The 17,087-nt window shown below is 65.0% G+C and overlaps 2 protein-coding genes across 12 annotated transcripts; both read left to right on the top strand.

Moving 5' to 3' along the window:
* Window positions 1–78: 78 nt before the first annotated feature.
* Window positions 79–12,629, top strand: EEF1D (eukaryotic translation elongation factor 1 delta). Of its 2 annotated transcripts, none has more exons than XM_025264893.2 (8): window positions 79–253; window positions 8,349–8,469; window positions 8,575–8,646; window positions 11,463–11,562; window positions 11,639–11,739; window positions 11,893–12,111; window positions 12,227–12,421; window positions 12,536–12,629. In XM_025264893.2, exons 2-8 carry the CDS (start codon window positions 8,353–8,355, stop codon window positions 12,572–12,574), a joined length of 843 nt encoding a protein of 280 aa, XP_025120678.1. In that variant the 5' UTR covers window positions 79–253; window positions 8,349–8,352; the 3' UTR covers window positions 12,575–12,629. The 2 variants fall into 2 exon arrangements, with proteins under 2 accessions (XP_025120678.1, XP_006045221.4); XM_006045159.4 differs by lacking the exon at window positions 79–253 and adding an exon at window positions 4,944–6,594.
* A 1,092-nt stretch (window positions 12,630–13,721) lies between these two features.
* NAPRT (nicotinate phosphoribosyltransferase) lies at window positions 13,722–16,960 on the top strand. 10 transcript variants are annotated; one of them, XM_006045154.4, is made up of 13 exons: window positions 13,725–13,994; window positions 14,069–14,157; window positions 14,276–14,358; window positions 14,569–14,699; window positions 14,791–14,906; window positions 15,156–15,352; window positions 15,435–15,575; window positions 15,830–15,914; window positions 16,007–16,087; window positions 16,170–16,272; window positions 16,362–16,516; window positions 16,658–16,768; window positions 16,850–16,960. In XM_006045154.4, exons 1-13 carry the CDS (start codon window positions 13,769–13,771, stop codon window positions 16,910–16,912), a joined length of 1,581 nt encoding a protein of 526 aa, XP_006045216.4. In that variant the 5' UTR covers window positions 13,725–13,768; the 3' UTR covers window positions 16,913–16,960. The 10 variants fall into 10 exon arrangements, 9 of the variants coding, with proteins under 9 accessions (XP_025120691.3, XP_025120689.3, XP_006045216.4 ...); XM_025264903.3 differs by having other exon boundaries at window positions 14,069–14,196; window positions 16,377–16,516; XM_025264902.3 differs by having other exon boundaries at window positions 13,726–13,994; window positions 14,069–14,196.
* Window positions 16,961–17,087: the final 127 nt, after the last annotated feature.

The following is a 17,087-nucleotide window of genomic DNA, read 5'->3' as shown; positions in this document are numbered from 1 at the left end:
TCCAGCTCCTCCCGGAAAGGGCGAGCTCCGCGGGGGTCTCCCACTCGCTTCCGCCCTCGCTCCCACGGGGAGCGTCGCGCGGAGGGCCTGGGCCGCGCGGCAGGGTGTGCGCGCGGGCCGCGTCCCCTGCGTCCCGGCGCGTGGTAGAGCCTGCCGCTTCACTTCCCGTGCGCGGACCGCGTGGCCCTCCCTTTCCTCTGCCGTCGCACGCCGCTGATCCTTCCTCGTTGGTCGCCGCGTCCTTGGCTGGCGTGTGAGTACCGCGGCTCGTGCCGCATGGCCCCGGGCCCAGGGGAGGGGCGGCCGCGCTGCGCTGGCGGGGGCCAGGCCGCAGTGCCGCGGAGTCCGCGGCGCGGGGCCTGCTGCGGGCTGGTGGCCGCGCGGAGGGGCGGGGCGCGCGGGCCACGTGCCCGCCGGACCCCTGCGGCTGCCCCGGCGGGAGGGCGGCGGCGGGGATGCCGGGGCCGCTCTGCCCCCCGCCTCGGTGGGTGACATGGATGTTTGCCCAGCTGTGGCCCGGGCCTGTAGCTTCCAGTTTGTCCGGGTTTGTTGAGCAGCTGACTGATGCACGCTGGCTCTGGGCCTGGGAACCAGGCGCGGGCCCAAGCTCCGTCAAGCTGTCTCAGAGCGTGGACAGTACACGGACGCGGGGAAGCGTAAGGACGTGATTGCTGGGTGACTGAAACACCGCGTTCCCTGAGAGGGATGAAGGGGCTAGGTTGGTCCAGGTAGTGGGCAGTGTCGCTGGAACGAAGAAGGGAGAGGCTTGTACTGGAGCCAAGTAGGATGGGGACCCGTTGGAGGCGTCCTCAGGTTTGCAGAGCAAAGTGCCTCCGAGAGCCAGAAAGCCGTTTGTGTGGGTGGTCCTAGTTCGTCAGGAGAGCAAGTTGACCCTGGAGAGTGAAGGAGTGGGCCGGGCCTGGGGCCGGGGAGGCCCCGGGTCTTGTTTCAGAAGCAGCTCTGACACTCCCAGCTCCTCTGAGAGGCCTCAGCCAGTAAGTGGGCTGAGCTCGCGGTGACTGCGTCCTTCATGAGACCACTCTCCCCAGCTCCAGACGCAGACTACAAGGAGCAGGTGCCCTGGGCCAGCGCCTCAGGAAGGTCAGTCCTGGGCCAGCGCCGGGGGTCCCCTCCAGCTCCTCACCTTGGAGCGCGGCCGCTGTGGGCTTCACTGGAGCCTGGGTGGGTTGGCGCTATCCCCTGGCAGAGCCCCTTGAAGGGCTTGACCCTGGTCTCTGTCCTGGGGAGCTGGGTGAGGCCGCAGGGCTCAGCACAGCTTATCTCCAGTGTGCCTTGGTGTCAGGTTTCCAGGGGCTGCAGGCAAGAAGTGAGCTCTGGCCCTGTGCCCATGTTTTAAGATGACATGTGTGATTTCAAGGTGGACAGCAGTGTGACATTTGTGTGAAGGACTGGTGTCAAAGTGAGACGTGGAGTCCCAGGCCCTCACCTACTAACCCGGGACGTGTCTCCCCCCTCCAGCTCCCCAGCTGTGTGAGGGGTCACAGGTGCCTGGTGCATGCTGCTGGAGCCGCCCCGGGGGAGGGGCGCAGGACCCGGCGGCCCGGGTAGATTGACGGGGCACCAGAGACAGGGCAGAAATAGCACCATGGCTGTGGCATTGCAGTGTAGACAGGGTGCTGGCCAGGGAGGGGTGCCGTGGACAGCCATAGCGTGGGGCCTGAGTCTTGGGGTGCAGGCATCCCCCCCTGGACTGTCCAGGAGTCAGGTGGGAAAGCATCTGAGGAGGGACTTGGGGCTGTGGCAGTCACCCCTAGGGAAGGGCAGGGGGCATCATGGCCCTGCAGTTGCCCCGGGGCATAGCTGCCCTCACTCTCCCTCCTGGACCCTGTACAGAGGGTGCTCTGTCCGGCAGCTCTCCGTCAGGCCATACCAGCCAAGGGCCCTGTTTGCACACACCTCACCCCGATTCCCACTTCCTGCGGAACGTGGGCGGGGCGTTTTGACCCCCGGGTGGATGACCTGGGAGCCCCTCTGTGTGTGGCTGCGATGGGGCCCTGTGAGCCCTGGGTTATCTGGAAACCTCCTTTCACCCAGGGGCTTGTGGGCCCCCCACCATGGTGTCCTCACCTTCAGGACCCTGCAGCCAGAGTGTTCTGGGCGGGGCCGCTGCGGGGTCCCTCTGGCACTGCAGGACCGCCCTCCCGCTGGGCGGAGCCCCAGCTTGGCCCTGCTTTGGAGACGGTCCGCTGGGCAGAGCCGGGGGTACTCATTCCCCGGGCCTGGGCTTGGGGGCAGGGGTGAGCTGCTTCACTGCCTTGACCCCAGGGCCTGGCAGCCCTCGCAGCCCCTCTCGTGCAGGAGGTCTCGACCGGCCTCAGTGGCCAGCAGCCTGCCCTTGGCCCTGCAGGCGAGTCAGCGGTCCAGCTGTCATGAGATACCCTGGCGCCCCACCCTCCAGCGTCCCTGTCCAGACACCGGCTTGACCAGCTGGCCTGCACCGTGTGGTCGGCCTTGCCGGGGTGGCTGGCCTGTGTGGTCCTCCTCCTCCCAGAGCCTTGTGGCACGCCCCCTGAGGTTCCTGGTGTACCCCACGTGCTGCTGACCTCATGCTGGTGCTCTAGTGCTGGCCACAGCATGGCATGAACTGCGGGGGATGGCAGGGGCCTGGGGGCAGGGCTGGCCGGGTCCTTGGCTCCTGGGCTGCCGCCCCTTGCCGGCTCAGGGCCGGGCGCCCCATCCATCCTTTTGTCCCCAAGAGGCCTGCGGGGACAGTGGCACCCTGCCCACATGGGCTTTTGCCCCTGCCCCAACAGTGGCCCCGAGGGAGAGGCCTTGTCCAGCATGGGCACTGGGCCTGGGTGCCCATGTAGGGCCCTCCAGTGGGGTCCTTGTCACCTTGCACTTGGTCCAGAGGCCTGGACCCTATGGAGTGGGGGATCCCCACCCCGCTCCCCATGGACAGTGGGGTACTGGAGGTGCTGGCTCATGCCCAGGTGGGCTCAGGGCAGAGCCCAGCTGGGGCCTTGGTGCTGTGGGGGCTCCGGCCCCAGGAACCCCAGGACCGGCCCATTTTGAGTGACGATGGAGCAGCACTGCCCCCAAGCATGGACTTGGCCACCCCTGGGATTTGGGCGGGTTGGAAGCGGGAAGAGAAGGGAACGACAGAGGATGAGATGGCTGGATGGCATCACTGACTCAACGGACATGAGTTTGGGTAAACTCCGGGAGTTGGTGATGGACAGGAAGGCCTGGCGCGCTGCGGTCCATGAGGTCGCAGAGAGTCGGACACGACTGAGTGACTGAACTGAACTGAACAGGGATTTGGGGGTGAGCTCTGGCTGTCTTTCTCCTCCAAACTTGCCTCCACGCCGCCTCACCAAGCAGCTTCAGCAAAGGCCCCCAGCCTGCTCAGGCCACCCTGTCAGACCACCTCTAACCTTGCTGCTTTCTCTTCATGCTGTCCTAGGAGACCAAAGGGAAAGTAAGTACCCTCCTGCCCCAGGCGTCTGGGCACTGCAGCCCAGCCCCCATGCCTGCTGCATCCTGACACCTCTGGGGCCCCTGACCTCATCTGGAGTGGAGGCTGGGCCTGGGGGTTAGCCTCTGCTCTGTCCCAGGCCGAGCCAGCCCCAGCCCTGGCAGTGGGGGGTACCCGAGGAGGGATCAGCCTGCGTTCCTCCACCTGTGGGAAGGCAGGGCGCCACCACCAACCTGGCCAGCCTGGCTCTCAGGCATGTTCATAAACGGCTCCCTTGCCCGGAGCAGTGGCTCAGAGGGCTCCAGGTGGAGCCTGACCTGGTGTGAGGAGCTATGTGTCTAGGCCGCTAGGTTCAGGCAGGGCTTCAGCCTGGTGGGCAAGGCTGCTGTGTGAGGGTCTGTAGGGGAGGGCAGACAGGCCCAGCCTGGTAGGCCTGCAGCCCCTGGGGACAGTGGGTGATGTCACAATGCCCCTGCCCCCTGGGCACCCGGCTCTGCCCCCCAGCACTGCCTCTGCCGTCATCCTGGCCTCGGTAAGTGCCACTGCCGCCTGGGGGAGGCTCGAGGGGGCAGCCAGGGACCCTTTTAAGCCTGGGGCCCCCCACCCCTCAGAGTACAGGGGTCTCCCTGATGTCCTGGGCAGGTCGGGACTTAGCCTGTGCATTGCAGGGTAATTGGAATCGGGTTTTGGTTGCGGGGGGTGGTGTTAGGAAAGGGCTGTAGATGCTGCAGGGAGCAGCAGGGAGGGTGTGCCATCAGGGCGACAGTCTGCCTCCCCCTGGGGCCTCATCCTAGGTGAGGGCTCCACAGACCACACGGTGGCGGCAGGGGACATGGGACATTCTGGGGGACAGCTGCCCAGCCCCTGGCCCAGTTGGCCTGGTGCCTCTGCTTCCAGCACAGGGTTCAGAGTAGGATCTGAGGGGCATGGAGACCTTGACCAGTCCAGCCCCACTCGAGAACTGGCCGGTCTGGTATGGGCTTGGGGCCCCTGGTACAGCCCAAGAGCAGGCTGGCTTCCTGGGCGGGGCTGCTTCTGGTGGTGGGGGGTGCTGTAGCATTTTGGGCTGCTTGGGCGGGGTCCAGTCTGTGGAACCTGATGCCCCAGAGCAGAACGGGGGACCCCACGCCAGCAGCAGGATCGGGCTGCAGCAGCAGCTTGTGCAGAGGCCATGGCGGGAGGTGCGGAGCCCCGAGTCCACCTCCCAGTGTTCTGGTGACAGAGCCCCTTAACCAAAAGGTGCTGAAGCGCAGGGACAGGACTCAGGTTCCCGCGCGGCCCGTCGAGGTGCACCCATGGTGGGGCTGATTGCCCATTGCTCTGGAGACGGGGTGGCCAGGTTCTGCCTGGGCCACTGGGGACCTTCCCTTTTAGATAGTGATTCCCTGCTGTGTCCCCGGATTTGGCCTCCACGGGGGTGAGCTCGCACCCTCTGCTCCTGGCTGCCCTTTGTCCCCGACCTTCCAGTTCCCCTTTGGAACAGGGCCTGCTCAGGATGGCAGTGTGGCCATGCGGGTGGGGGACTCAGGTCAGGCGGGGTGTGCCGTGTGGGGTCAACCTCTGAGACCACCAAGTCATTTCCGTAGAACGGAAGCCCTGGTGCCTTAGGGGGTTTGGCCAGGCCTAGTGAAAGCACAGGATGTCCAGTTAAAATTTCAGATGAACAGCAACTCACTTTTCAGTGGGAGTCTCAACAGTTTCATGGGACAGACTTATTCTCAAGATCATTTGCTGTCGACGTCAAAGTCAGATTAGCTGAGTGTGTCCTGTGTTTTACCTGGTGGCCATTTTGGGGGTTCACAGGAAAGGTTTCCATTACCAAAGAGGTTTGGAAAGTGTTCTCTGGACCTCTTGGAGAGAGCCTGGGTACTTGTTGGATGAGACAAGTTTTGCAGTTAGGATGATACACACGCACACGTGCCCCTCCGCCCCCGCCACGGCCCCGCACATGCGTGTTGAATGCCTTCCGAGCTCCTTGTGCATGCTGCCCCAGGGCACCCCATTTGGGAGGCCGAGCGGGGAGGGCCAACTGGGAGGGGCTGTGTTGCAACTGCCCTCTTGTGCTTGCTTTTTAACGCTGCACGCAAGATGAGGAGCTTGAAGTCCTCCTGCGCCCTGGAGACCGTCTGGGAGGACAAGCAGAAGTATGGGGAAGCCGAGCGGAGGTTCTATGAGCACGAGGCCACGAGAGCCGCCGCCCAGCAGCTCCTGGCCGAGACGCTGGCCGTGAATGGGCCAGGTCAGGAGGACGAGGCGGACAGCGGTGGCAGGAACGAGACCGGGAACAACCTCGACGGGAAGAAACCGCTGCAGAAAAAGAGGAAGCGCTCCCCAAAGGGCTGGCTCGGCCAGGCGGACCTGGCCCTCGTGGGCCTCTCGGCCGACCATGTCTGGCTGGACAAGCCGCTTTTCGACCAGGCGGAGAGCTTGTACCGCCAGAGGCTAGCTGACGCGGCTGCCCAGGCAGCTCAGCATCCCGCCCTGGCACCTGGGGCCCCCTGCACCCACGGGAGCCAGGTGGCCTGCCACCATGTGACCTGGGGCATCTGGGTCAACAAGTCGTCCTTCGACCAGGCTGAGCGGGCATTTGTGGAGTGGTCTCAGGCCCTGCTGCTGGCCACAGAGGGGAGTGGTGCACCGGGGGCTCCCGACACGGGCCAGCGGGCGGCCGCCCTCGATCTGCACCTTGTCTGCCAGCCTGGTCCACCAGCCAATGGCCAGCCGCCACTGGGTAGCCTGCAGGCGCTGGTGCGGGAGGTGTGGCTGGAGAAACCCCGCTACGATGCAGCCGAGAGGGGCTTCTATGAGGCCCTGTTTGACGGCCATCCCCCCGGGAAGGTGCGCCTGCAGGAGCGAGCCAGCCAGGCGGAGGGTGCCCGGCGGGGCCGCAGAGACCGGAGGGGCCGTAACGCTGCGGGAAGCAAGCGGCTTGGGCCGCGGCGGGCCAACGGGGAGGCCCCCTGTGCCCTGCCCTACTGGTACTTCCTACACAAGGACGCCGAGGCCCCCTGGCTCAGCAAGCCCAGCTACGACAGCGCGGAGTGCCGCCACCACGCGGCCGAGGCCCTGCGCATGGCCTGGCGTCTCGAAGCTGCGTCCCTGGCTCACCGACCCGGTGCCCGGCCGGGCCCATCCATGTCCAGCCTGAGACCCAAGTAGGAGAAGCGTGCCAGCTGGGCGCCTGGGCTTCCCAGGCCAGCATGCAACCCCTCCCTGCTCCCACCCTGGCAGGGCTCATCCCAAGACTACCGGCCCGGCCAAGCGGGCTACCCAAGCGGCTCTCCAGGGAGAGGGCTCTGCCCTGGGCACTGCTGCCTCTGGGCTCCACCTGGGGGGCACTGCATCCTGGTCACCCCCACGGGGTCGGGGTGGGCCCAAATGTGGCCTGTGCGGTGTTTCCCCTCTGGCCGGGCAGCTTGGAGAGTCCTCCCTGACGGTCACAGGTGGGGGCGGGGGCGTGCAATGGTGGGTCCTCGTCTCTGAGCCCCACTGGGCTCAGCCCCCCACCCATTCTGCCGTCTCCCCGCCTCCCTCATCTGAAGCCACCTGAGATGAGGTGGGCGTCTCCGGTGCTCCGCCTGAGTCTGAAAGACACCCACTGGACAAGGCCGACTTGCCTCCTGCCTGTGGATCCAGGGGTCTGGCCCCAGAGTGATTTTGTGCAGTACCAGCTGATCTCTGGGGGCCAGGGCCTGGCCGAGGAAGGGGTCTGCTAGCCTGCGGGGCTTAGGCACATAGGCAGAGACGGGTGGACCCCAGGCAGCCTGGAGGCGCAACAGTAGGGAGAGGGCCTGGGGTGCAGAGGGCCAGCAGGTATGTGGAGAGAGCTCCCTGGACCCCAGACTCTGGCAGGAGCCCCTCTGCCTCTCAGAGGGCATGGACATGCTGGTTTGATAGGGTCTTGGCCTTGGTGTGGGGTCTGTTGTGGTCAGATGTTCCCCAGAAGGCTGGAGGCAAGGTGTGGGTCTAAAACAGTCTTCACGGTGCCTCTCGGGGAGGGTTGGGGGGGGTCTCAGGGTCCCGCCCCTCTCGTCACCGAGGTCTGGTGGTGGGCCAGGGATCTGCAGCAAAGAGTGTTGGCAGGATCGGGTCCTGTTCTGTTGCACTGGCTGAGGGACGGGCAGCCCTGAGCAGCGGACTTTGCTTATGGAGTCTGGGCCGTGGCCCAGGTCTGGCGGCTCCCCTGCCTTGTGGAGTGGTGGAGAAGCTGCTGGCTGCAGCCTTGAACGCGGCTGGATCCGGCTCACAGGCCCACCTGGAGCAGCCGGACTCACACTTATGGGTCTCGGGGTGTTAGAGAGTGTTTGTTTTCTCTCTTGGTTGTCCCACTGTAGTAGTTAAATGCATTACTTACTAGTGGACAGATAAGAATCTTGTTACACATCACTGACACTTATGTGAGAAACAGTTTTTCTATAACAAATATTCAGTGAAGTAGGTTGGCCTTATTTTGTATTTTTGCAAATCTTGTGTGTGGCTTAATAGGAGACAGCTGGATTCCTAAACCTGCTGTGCATTCAGTGTGTGGGTGTGTATTGTCTGACCAATCCAGCCTTGAACAGATACATGGTGGGCAAAGGGAGGACCTTGGTGACCCCCAGAGGTCCCTGGCCATGCTTTGAGAGTCGCTGGTCTTAGGGACTGGCATGGAGACCACTGGCCTTAGCCCTGAAAGGAGTCCATAAAGCAGGCTTGGGGTTAGAGGGGTCCCAGGCTTGTTGTGGCCCACACTGAGAACCTCTGGTGCCCTGTTCTGGGACCTGGAGCCCTTGCCACCCAGGACTGGACAGCTTGCCCTGCTCCCTTGGGGTCCAGGCCGTCGGAAGGGCACGCGTGCGGGCAGGTCCTGGGGCCTTGGCGTGGGCAGCCTCTCCTCCCGGTGGGTCTTAGTCTCTCTTCTCTTCAACAGAAAAATGGCCACAAACTTCCTCGTGCATGAGAAGATCTGGTTTGACAAGTTCAAATACGATGATGCAGAAAGAAAGTTCTACGAGCAGATGAACGGGCCCGTAGCTGGCTCCTCACGCCAGGTAGGGGCTGCTGCACTTGGGCCTTGGGGTAGCTGAGGTTTGCTTATTTGTAGAAAAAATTTTAATTGAAAAACGACAGACAGGTTCTCTTTGCACTGTCTGCAGGAGAATGGTGCCAGTGTGATCCTCCGTGACATCGCGAGAGCCAGAGAAAACATCCAGAAGTCTCTGGCTGGAGTGAGTACTGCCCTCAGACCAGGTGGCCTTTCTGGCATTTCCCCCAGCACGGCCTTCAGGGCACCTTGGGGTGAGGCATGCAGGGCTGCCCACCGCACCGCCCACGGCCTCGCGGAGCTGGCGGTCACCCGGCGCTGCCTGCCTTGTGGTGGCTGCTCCTGCCGCCCCAGGCCTGCAGCTGCCTGCGTCCTGGCTCCTGCCCTGCTTCCTCCTGCCTATCAGCTGTGGCTGTCCCCGGAGGGGTGGGTCACGGTGTCGTCATGGTCGTTCAGGCAGTCAGTTGTGTCTGGCTCTTTGCGACCCTGTGGACTTCAGCATGCCAGGCCTCCCTGTCCTTCACCATTTCCCGGAGCTTGCTCGAGCTCATGTCCATTGAGTCAGTGATGCCATCCAACCATCTCATCCTCTGTTGTCCCCTTCTCCCGCCTTCAGTCTTTCCCAGCGTGAAGCTTTCACAGGGTGTGAAGCTACCATCTTGATTGGAGGCCCAGAGAGGGGCCTGCAGCCCAGCGTGGCCTCCCGGCCCACTTGAGGTCAGGAATGGGGCACGGCCCCATCCAGCTCTGTCCCTAGCCTGGCTGGGGCATGGCCCTCGGGGATGGCAATCCTGCTGCTCACCCGCTCAGGGCCGCAGGGTAGTGTCCGGCCTCGGCCTCACTGTCCACAGAGCTGTGCTGCTCCTGGAGACTCCAGGAGAGAACCCACCTTCCTGCCTTTTCCAGCATTGAGAAGCTGCCCACATGCCTTGGCCTGTGGCTTCCAGCCAGCGGTGTCGGGACTCTGACCCCCGTTTCCATCTCGTTTCTCTCCATCTCTCCTGCCTTTCCCTGATGGGGCCCTTTGTGACGACACCGGGCCGTCCCGCTCCTCAGACCCTCTGCCCTGGGGTCACTCTTCCACAGGGTCAGGGGACTTCAAGCTGGCTCTGTAATGACAAAGCATCATGCACCAGGTGACCGAAACAACACAAACTTGTTTTGACGGTCTGGAGGGTCAGTCGGAGCGGAAGGTGTGGATGGGGTGGGTTCCTTCTGAGGCTCTCAGGAGAGGCCTCAGCGTGTTGGTGGCTGTCTTCTTGTGTCTTTCCATCTTCTTTCTGTGAACAAATCTCTGCTGGCAAGGACACCAGTCACTGGGTTGGGACCCCTCTCATGACCCCGTTGCAACTGATCACCCCTGTGAGGACCCCACTGTTGACAGTGTCCCCCACCCTGAAACCCTGTGGTGGGGCCTCCAGCCGCCCGGAAAGGGTGCCGGCCCAGCGCTGGGCTTGGGTTGGGGCAGACAGGCCCAGCACACACCAGGGCTCCAGAGGTTCCTGGGGGCTGGTGCCAGCCAGGCTGCAGGCAGGGACACGGACTTCCGGGTGCAGAATCTCGGGTGGCACTGCCCGCACCCCGCCGTCGTGGAATGGCCGCCTCACTGAGCCCATGGCTTCCTCCTCGGTCAGGGTGGGAGGCTAGCCCCGGGCCTGGAGGCCGTAGGGCGGCCTGTTGCTCGCCCTGTGCTGAGCGGCGGTGTGCTTGTGGCCCGGGGCCCGCGCCCTGGGGCCTGTCAGTGCTGTCGCCAGGGCTGTGCTGGGAGGCTCTCAGGCCCGGGCAGCAGGCACAGCAGGGCCTCGAGGCTCCAGGACCTGTGTGATCTGCTTTGTGGCACGGATCCTCCAGGAGGCAGGGCCTGGCCTGGGCGTGGAGCCCTGGAGGGAGGTGGGCTTCCGAGGAGCAGGTGGTTCTGGATCACGTCCCCAAGCCAGGGGGCCTGTGGACCCTCCTCGTGGGAATGGCTGAGCGAGCTGAGCTGCGAGCCGGAGGCGGAGATGTGCCGAGGGTGGTCAGCCATGGGGGCCGGGGCGGCCAGCCACTGACTCGAGTAGGAAGGTGGGGGTGGTTGGGGTAGATTCCTGGGCTGACATGAGGGGAGGGGACGTCCGGGGGCTGGTCGCGGCCCCTTCCCGTCACCAGGCTCCACTGGCCAGCTCTGCTGGTGGTTCTCTGTGTGGTGGGAGTGATGGCCTGTGGGACATGGCGTCAACCCAACACTGCCCGCTGGCCCTGGAACAGGGGGCCAGCGTCTGTCAGCCTCTGGGGGTGTGCAGGGCATGGAGGAGCCATGTGGCTTCCGAATGGTGCTTGGTGGCAGGCCCAATGCCTCAGGTTTCTCGTGACTGGATGCTGGAGGCAGGCAGCAGCCATCTGAAAACAGCCAGGCGCCTGTCCTGGGAGCCGTTCCTTTGGGGTGCAGGGTGCACGTGACCGCATGCTGGCTCCTGGTGTTTAGCTCTGGCTCGAGCCAAGGCGCCCTGTGGGTGAGCTCCCTGGGCAGTGCCACCTGGGGTAGATGACAGGGGCTCCCCTTCAGGGAGGAGCGCAGCAGGCCGGCAGCTGGGCTGGGTCGCTGCATCACTGGAGCTTTGCAAGGCGGGCAGCCGTGTGGCCTGGGGAGGCAGGGCCGGGCTGCTGCTCCTGCACTGCCTGCTCGTCCTCCCACCCACAGCGGGCCCTCCCCTGCTGTCCCCTGCTCAAGGCTGTGCTGCCTGGTCGCCCTGCCCTGGGTCTGGCCGCCCCTGGAGCTGTGAGTCTTTGGCCTCCTCCCTCCACCCCCACAGGCAGCTGAGGCTCTTCGCTGCTTCCGTGTTGGGGCTGCCCGAGCCCCTGGCTTCCTGGGCTGAGTTCCCACTTGGCTATGGTGCCACCTTGGCCTGGAGCTCGCATGGCTTCCCCCTAGGCTGAACTCGGGGCTCTGCTTCAGCACAGCTGTGAACGGGGGACCCCAAGGGGCAGGCAAAGCTGTGAGCCCCACCTCCTTCTGCCTTGCAGAGCTCAGGCCCCGGGGCCTCCAGCGGGCCCAGTGGAGACCACAGTGAGCTGGTCACCCGGATTGCCAGCCTGGAAGTGGAGAACCAGAGCCTGCGAGGGGGTGAGGCCCTGGGCTGATGGGGTGGGGGTCCCTCCCTGGGCCTCACCGTTCAACCAGCATCCCTGTACCCCCACAGTGGTTCAGGATCTGCAGCAGGCTGTCTCCAAGCTGGAGGCACGGCTGAGCGCCCTGGAGAAGAGCTCGCCTGCCCACCGGGCCACCACTCCACAGACCCAGGTGAGGGCCCACCCGCACCAGGGACCCCCGGCCTGGCGCTGAGGAGCAGGGGGGCCCTCTGCGGGCCGACCCAGGCACAGAGTGAGGGGCAGGGGCCTGGGGTCCTGCCTTCGTGGGTCTCAGCCTCCACACCCGCTCCCCCCACCACGGCAGCACGTGTCTCCCATGCGCCAAGTGGAGCCACCCAGCAGGAAGGCGGCCACTGCCACGGAGGACGATGAGGATGACGACATTGACCTGTTCGGTAGCGACGAGGAGGAGGACAAAGAGGCTACCCGGCTGCGGGAGGAGAGGCTGCGGCAGTACGCAGAGAAGAAGGCCAAGAAGCCTGCCCTGGTGGCCAAGTCCTCCATCCTCCTGGATGTGAAGCCTGTGAGTGGCTCACCTCTGACCTTCCCCTACCCTCCCCATGCCTGGGGCCCTGGAGGGGTCAGCGACGGGCAGGGCAAGTGTAAACTCGGCCTGTGCTCCTTCCCTCTCGCCTCAGTGGGATGACGAGACGGACATGGCCCAACTGGAGGCCTGTGTGCGCTCCGTCCAGCTGGACGGGTTGGTCTGGGGGAGCTCCAAGCTGGTGCCTGTGGGCTACGGCATCCGCAAACTGCAGATCCAGTGTGTGGTGGAGGATGACAAGGTGGGGACAGACCAGCTGGAAGAGGAGATCACCAAGTTCGAGGAGCACGTGAGTGAGGGGGCACACTCGGGGGTGCAGGGGTGTCCCACATGAACCCCTCGCCAGGTATGTGGGACTTTGGGAAACAAGGCCCTGTGTGACCACCAGCCTCCCTCCCTGCAGGTGCAGAGCGTCGACATTGCTGCTTTCAACAAGATCTGAGCCCTGGCCTGAGCCTGTGTGGCCTTGCAGCCAATAAAGACAGATTCCAGCTCTCTGGCTCTTGTCTGTCCTGGTCTGGGCCCTGTGGGTGGGTGCATTCAGGGAGCGTGCTGGGCCTGTGTCCCTGGTGTGGCCATGTGGGCCCACCCCTCTACCTGCCCCTCCCATCCCCTTCTCACTTAGCTCTCAGTTGCAAGTGCCATGCCCAGGTCGAGCCCTAACACATGCATTGTCTCCTCCACTGAGGGGGGGTTACCTGGTCCCCCATCATCTCCACTCTGCTTCCTCTTTTTGAGTTATCCCCATGGGTATGAAAGTGCCAGCCTGGAACCATCCAGGGAAGAGGTCCCAGTGGCCGTCCTGGCCCTGCTCTTGTGACCTTGTGCTCTTGTTTCACCTGTGGGAAACGCTGCGCGCATCTGTCCATGTCTAGGAAGGAGGTGGGCTTTCTTCCCTTAACCCTGTCCCTCTCCCTCCAGCTCTGGAAGGGCATCCGCCACACACACACTTACTGGAGAGAGACCTGGGCCCCTGACAGGCCCCAGGACACACTACCCCATGGAGCTGTGCCCCCGCCCACCTGTGGCCCCCTGGCCCACCTGTGGCCCCCTTCACTCTCTGGTCTGGGCAGGATTGTGTCACTAGTGGTCCCTCCCTGGATCCGGTGTGACTGGTGAGGAAGAGTGAGTTGTTGAGGCCTCCAAGGCCCCTTAGGATTCCTGTGGGGCTTAGAGTGCAGGACCGGAGAGCCTTCTGTGCCAGCTGGTAGACAAGCAGCCCCTTACTTGGGTTGGCACCACGTTCCTCCCAGGACAGTGTGGGTTTGCTGCGGTGTGGTGGTGGCCCTGAGCTGCCCTACCCACGCCCGCAGTGGCTCTGCGGGAGGGGATGTGGAGTTTGCATTGCCCTCTTTTACCGTCGGTACGCTGCATGGAACCGCGGGCGGCAGGGGACAAGACAGACCGTGCCCCACGGGGCCGACCAGGGCGAGCAGACGCCCAGCTCGAGCCGCGTCCAGCTGAAAGAACGGCTCCCCAGCGTCTGAAGGCCGGCGGCTCGCCCCGTGGGTTCTGGTTGCCAGGAGAGGCACTCGCGCCCCGGTGTCCCAACTTCCCAGCTCCAACCCGCTGGCGGGGCGGGCCCTGGCGAGCGCCGACGTCAAACGGGCAGGCGGGGCGGCCAGAGTCCGGGGCGATGGCGGCGGAGCAGGACCCCGAGGGGCGCGCGGCGGCGCGGCCGCTGCTCACCGACCTGTACCAAGCCACCATGGCGCTGGGCTACTGGCGCGCAGGCCGCGCGCAGGACCAGGCCGAGTTCGAGCTCTTCTTCCGCCAGTGCCCGTTCGGCGGAGCCTTCGCCTTGGCCGCGGGGCTGCGCGACTGCGTGCGTTTCCTGCGTGCCTTCCGCCTGCGGGACGCAGGTAGGCCTTGGCCCGGCGAGCCCCCACCCGCGCGCCCCCGAGCCCCTGCCCGCCACGGCCTCTGTCGCCCCCAGATGTGCAGTTCCTGGCTTCGGCGCTGCCCCCAGACACAGACCCCGCGTTCTTTGAGCACCTTCGTGCCCTCGACTGCTCTGGTGTGACGGTGCGGGCCCTGCCCGAGGGCTCCCTCGCCTTCCCCGGCGTGAGTGCGGAGGGTGGGACGCGGTGGCTGGGGGCGGCGAACGGGACAGGGCGGCACCGAGTGACAGCCCGCCTCGCAGGTGCCGCTACTGCAGGTGTCCGGGCCGCTCCTGGTGGTGCAGCTGCTGGAGACGCCGCTCCTCTGCCTGGTCAGCTACGCCAGGTGGGGCCCGGGGTGGGGCCCGAGGCCGAAGGCCGGATCCTGCGAGTGGGAGGGGCCTTCCCGGCAGGCCTGTGGGGCGTGGCCCAGCGGGGGCGGGGTGGGGGTGGAGCGCTGGCCCGCACCCGCTCCCTCTTCGCAGGGTCTCGAGAGAGGCCGGGCAGAGTAGCTTCCTGGTCGGCACTCCGGTACCCTACTCCCCTGCTCCCACAGCCTCATCGCCACAAATGCCGCGCGCCTTCGCCTGATCGCAGGGCCCGACAAGCGGCTGCTGGAGATGGGGCTTCGGCGTGCTCAGGGCCCCGACGGGGGTCTTACTGCTTCTACCTACAGCTACCTGGGCGGTGAGGGCCAGGAGACGGAAGGGAGGAGGAGTCTAGCCCCGAGACCTCCCCCCTTCAATGTCTGAAGTACCCCAACTTTACCCTGATCTAGGCTTCGATGCCAGCAGCAACGTGCTCGCAGGACAGCTGCGGGGCGTGCCGGTGGCTGGGACCCTGGCGCACTCCTTTGTCACTTCCTTTTCAGGCAGTGAGGTGCCCCCTGACCCGGTCAGTACCCCTGTCCCCCTAGCTGCATTCCAGAGGGCAGACCCCCAGGGCGATCCCTTCCCCAGAAGGAGGGGACGCCAGCCCCTGCTCAGCCCTCAGGCAGGTACCACGCCTGGCCCATCCAAGCCACCCTGGGCTGGTGTCAGTGTGGTGCTGGCAGACGGGTGCTTAGACTGTCTACTGGTGCTAGCCAGCCGCCCCCCACCACCACCACACTCTGGGTCTTCCGTCCTTTACCCCTCTCCATAGATGTTGGCTCCAGCGGCTGGTCAGGGCTCCCAGGTGGATCTGGCTGCCAGTGTGGAGATGTGGCTGGAGCGTGTGTGTGGCCACCTGGGGCTGGGTGTGCAAGAGCCGCATCGGGGAGAGCGGGCAGCCTTTGTGGCCTATGCCCTGGCCTTTCCCCGGGGCTTCCAGGGCCTGCTGGACACCTACAGTGTGCGGAGGTGAGGCCCAGCCATCCCCCGGGATAGTCTCAGCAGAGAAGCTGCAGGCCCCCCATGCTGACCCTCCTGTCCCCGTCCCCAGGAGCGGGCTCCCCAACTTCCTGGCTGTAGCCCTGGCCCTGCAGGAGCTGGGCTACCAGGCAGTGGGCGTGAGGCTGGACAGTGGCGATCTGCTTCAGCAGGCTCGGGAGATCCGCGGGGTCTTCCAGACAGCTGCAGCCCAGTGAGTCCCTGGGAGGGGCTTTGTCTGCTGAGAGACCCCCTCCAGCTCAGGGGTATTGAGAGGGGAAGCAGGAGGGAGGCTCTCTGATGCTACCCAAGTTGCAATGCTGCAGTGGGCGAGGAGGCTGTGCTGGGCTCACTCAGGGGCCTGTAGGCACGAAGGCTTGAGCCAGACCAGCAGATGTTAGAGGGCGGCTGGACAGGTGAGGGGGAGCCACGGGAGTCAGGAACATCCGAAGGGCTGCCCCACTACAGGTTCGGGGTGCCCTGGCTGCAGTCAGTCCCCATCGCTGTCAGCAACAACATTGACGAGGAGGAGCTGGCCCGGCTGGCCCAGAAGGTGGGTGGGGCAGGGGCAGGCCAGAGGGTGGCGTGGGGGCCCTGGGCCTGCACGTGCTGGCCGAGCTCAGTGCCCACCCACTCACCTTCCAGGGCAGTGAGGTGAACGTCATTGGCATCGGCACTAGTGTGGTCACCTGCCCTCGCCAGCCTTCCCTGGGCTGTGTCTACAAGGTGGGGCACAGTGCAAGTGGGCTGGGGGTGGACCAGGGGTCTGGGAAGAAGGTCCAGCTAGCCCAGCACCCTGTCCCCGCAGCTGGTGTCTGTGGGAGGCCAGCCGCGGATGAAGCTGACCGAGGACCCCGAGAAGCAGACATTGCCTGGGAGCAAGGCTGCCTTCCGGCTCCTGGGCTCTGATGGTGAGGCCCCCTTCACCCTCCTCGGTTCGGTTCCGAGCCCCAGGCCCCTCACGTTGTTCTTGGCGCCCCTCACGTGCACACACACACAGGATCTCTGCTGTTAGATGTGCTGCAGTTGGCAGAGGAGCCACATCCCCAGGCTGGCCAGGAGCTGAGAGTGTGGCCTCGAGGGGCCCGGGAGTCCCGTACTGTGAGGCCGGCCCACGTGGAGCCGCTGCTGCGACTCTGGGTCCAGCAGGGACAGGTGACCACCCCTACCTACCCCCCAAATCTGCACCTTCAACCCAGACCAAGGGCCCCGACGGGGGTCTTACTGCTTCTACCTACAGCTACCTGTAGGTAGATACCTCTGATATCTGTCCTTGAGCCCCTTCCCGCCTCCCAGCAGCTGTGTGAGCCACTGCCATCCCTGGCTGAATCCAGAGCCTTTGCCCAGCAGTCCCTGCACCGTCTGAGCCCCGCCCACAGGCGGCTGGAGCAGCCGGCACTGTACCAGGTGCGCGCGGGGCCCCGCCCTCAACCTGGCCTGTGCTGTCTGCCCCCATGGCCCCATCACCCCCGTGTCTCCCTGCTGCAGGTCGCGCTGTCTGAGAAGCTCCAGGCCCTGGTGGACAGACTGAGTGCCAGAGGAGCCCTCTGACAACCTGTGCTGGGAGCTGCCTGAAATTAACATGAGTCATTCACTGTCCCCACTTGTCATGTGTCATTTCTTCATCTAGTCTGCCACTCGCTGGACCCTCAGGGCTTCCTGGGGTGGACTGGAGTCAAGAATTAGTGAGAGGGTTTATGCTCCCAGGGGAGACCCCAGGCTGGCC

This window comes from Bubalus bubalis, chromosome 15, assembly GCF_019923935.1.
Source record: "Bubalus bubalis isolate 160015118507 breed Murrah chromosome 15, NDDB_SH_1, whole genome shotgun sequence".
Taxonomy (NCBI): Eukaryota; Metazoa; Chordata; class Mammalia; order Artiodactyla; family Bovidae; genus Bubalus; species Bubalus bubalis.
Note: the sequence above shows the minus strand (reverse complement) of the source record. Positions and strands in the feature narration are given on the sequence as shown.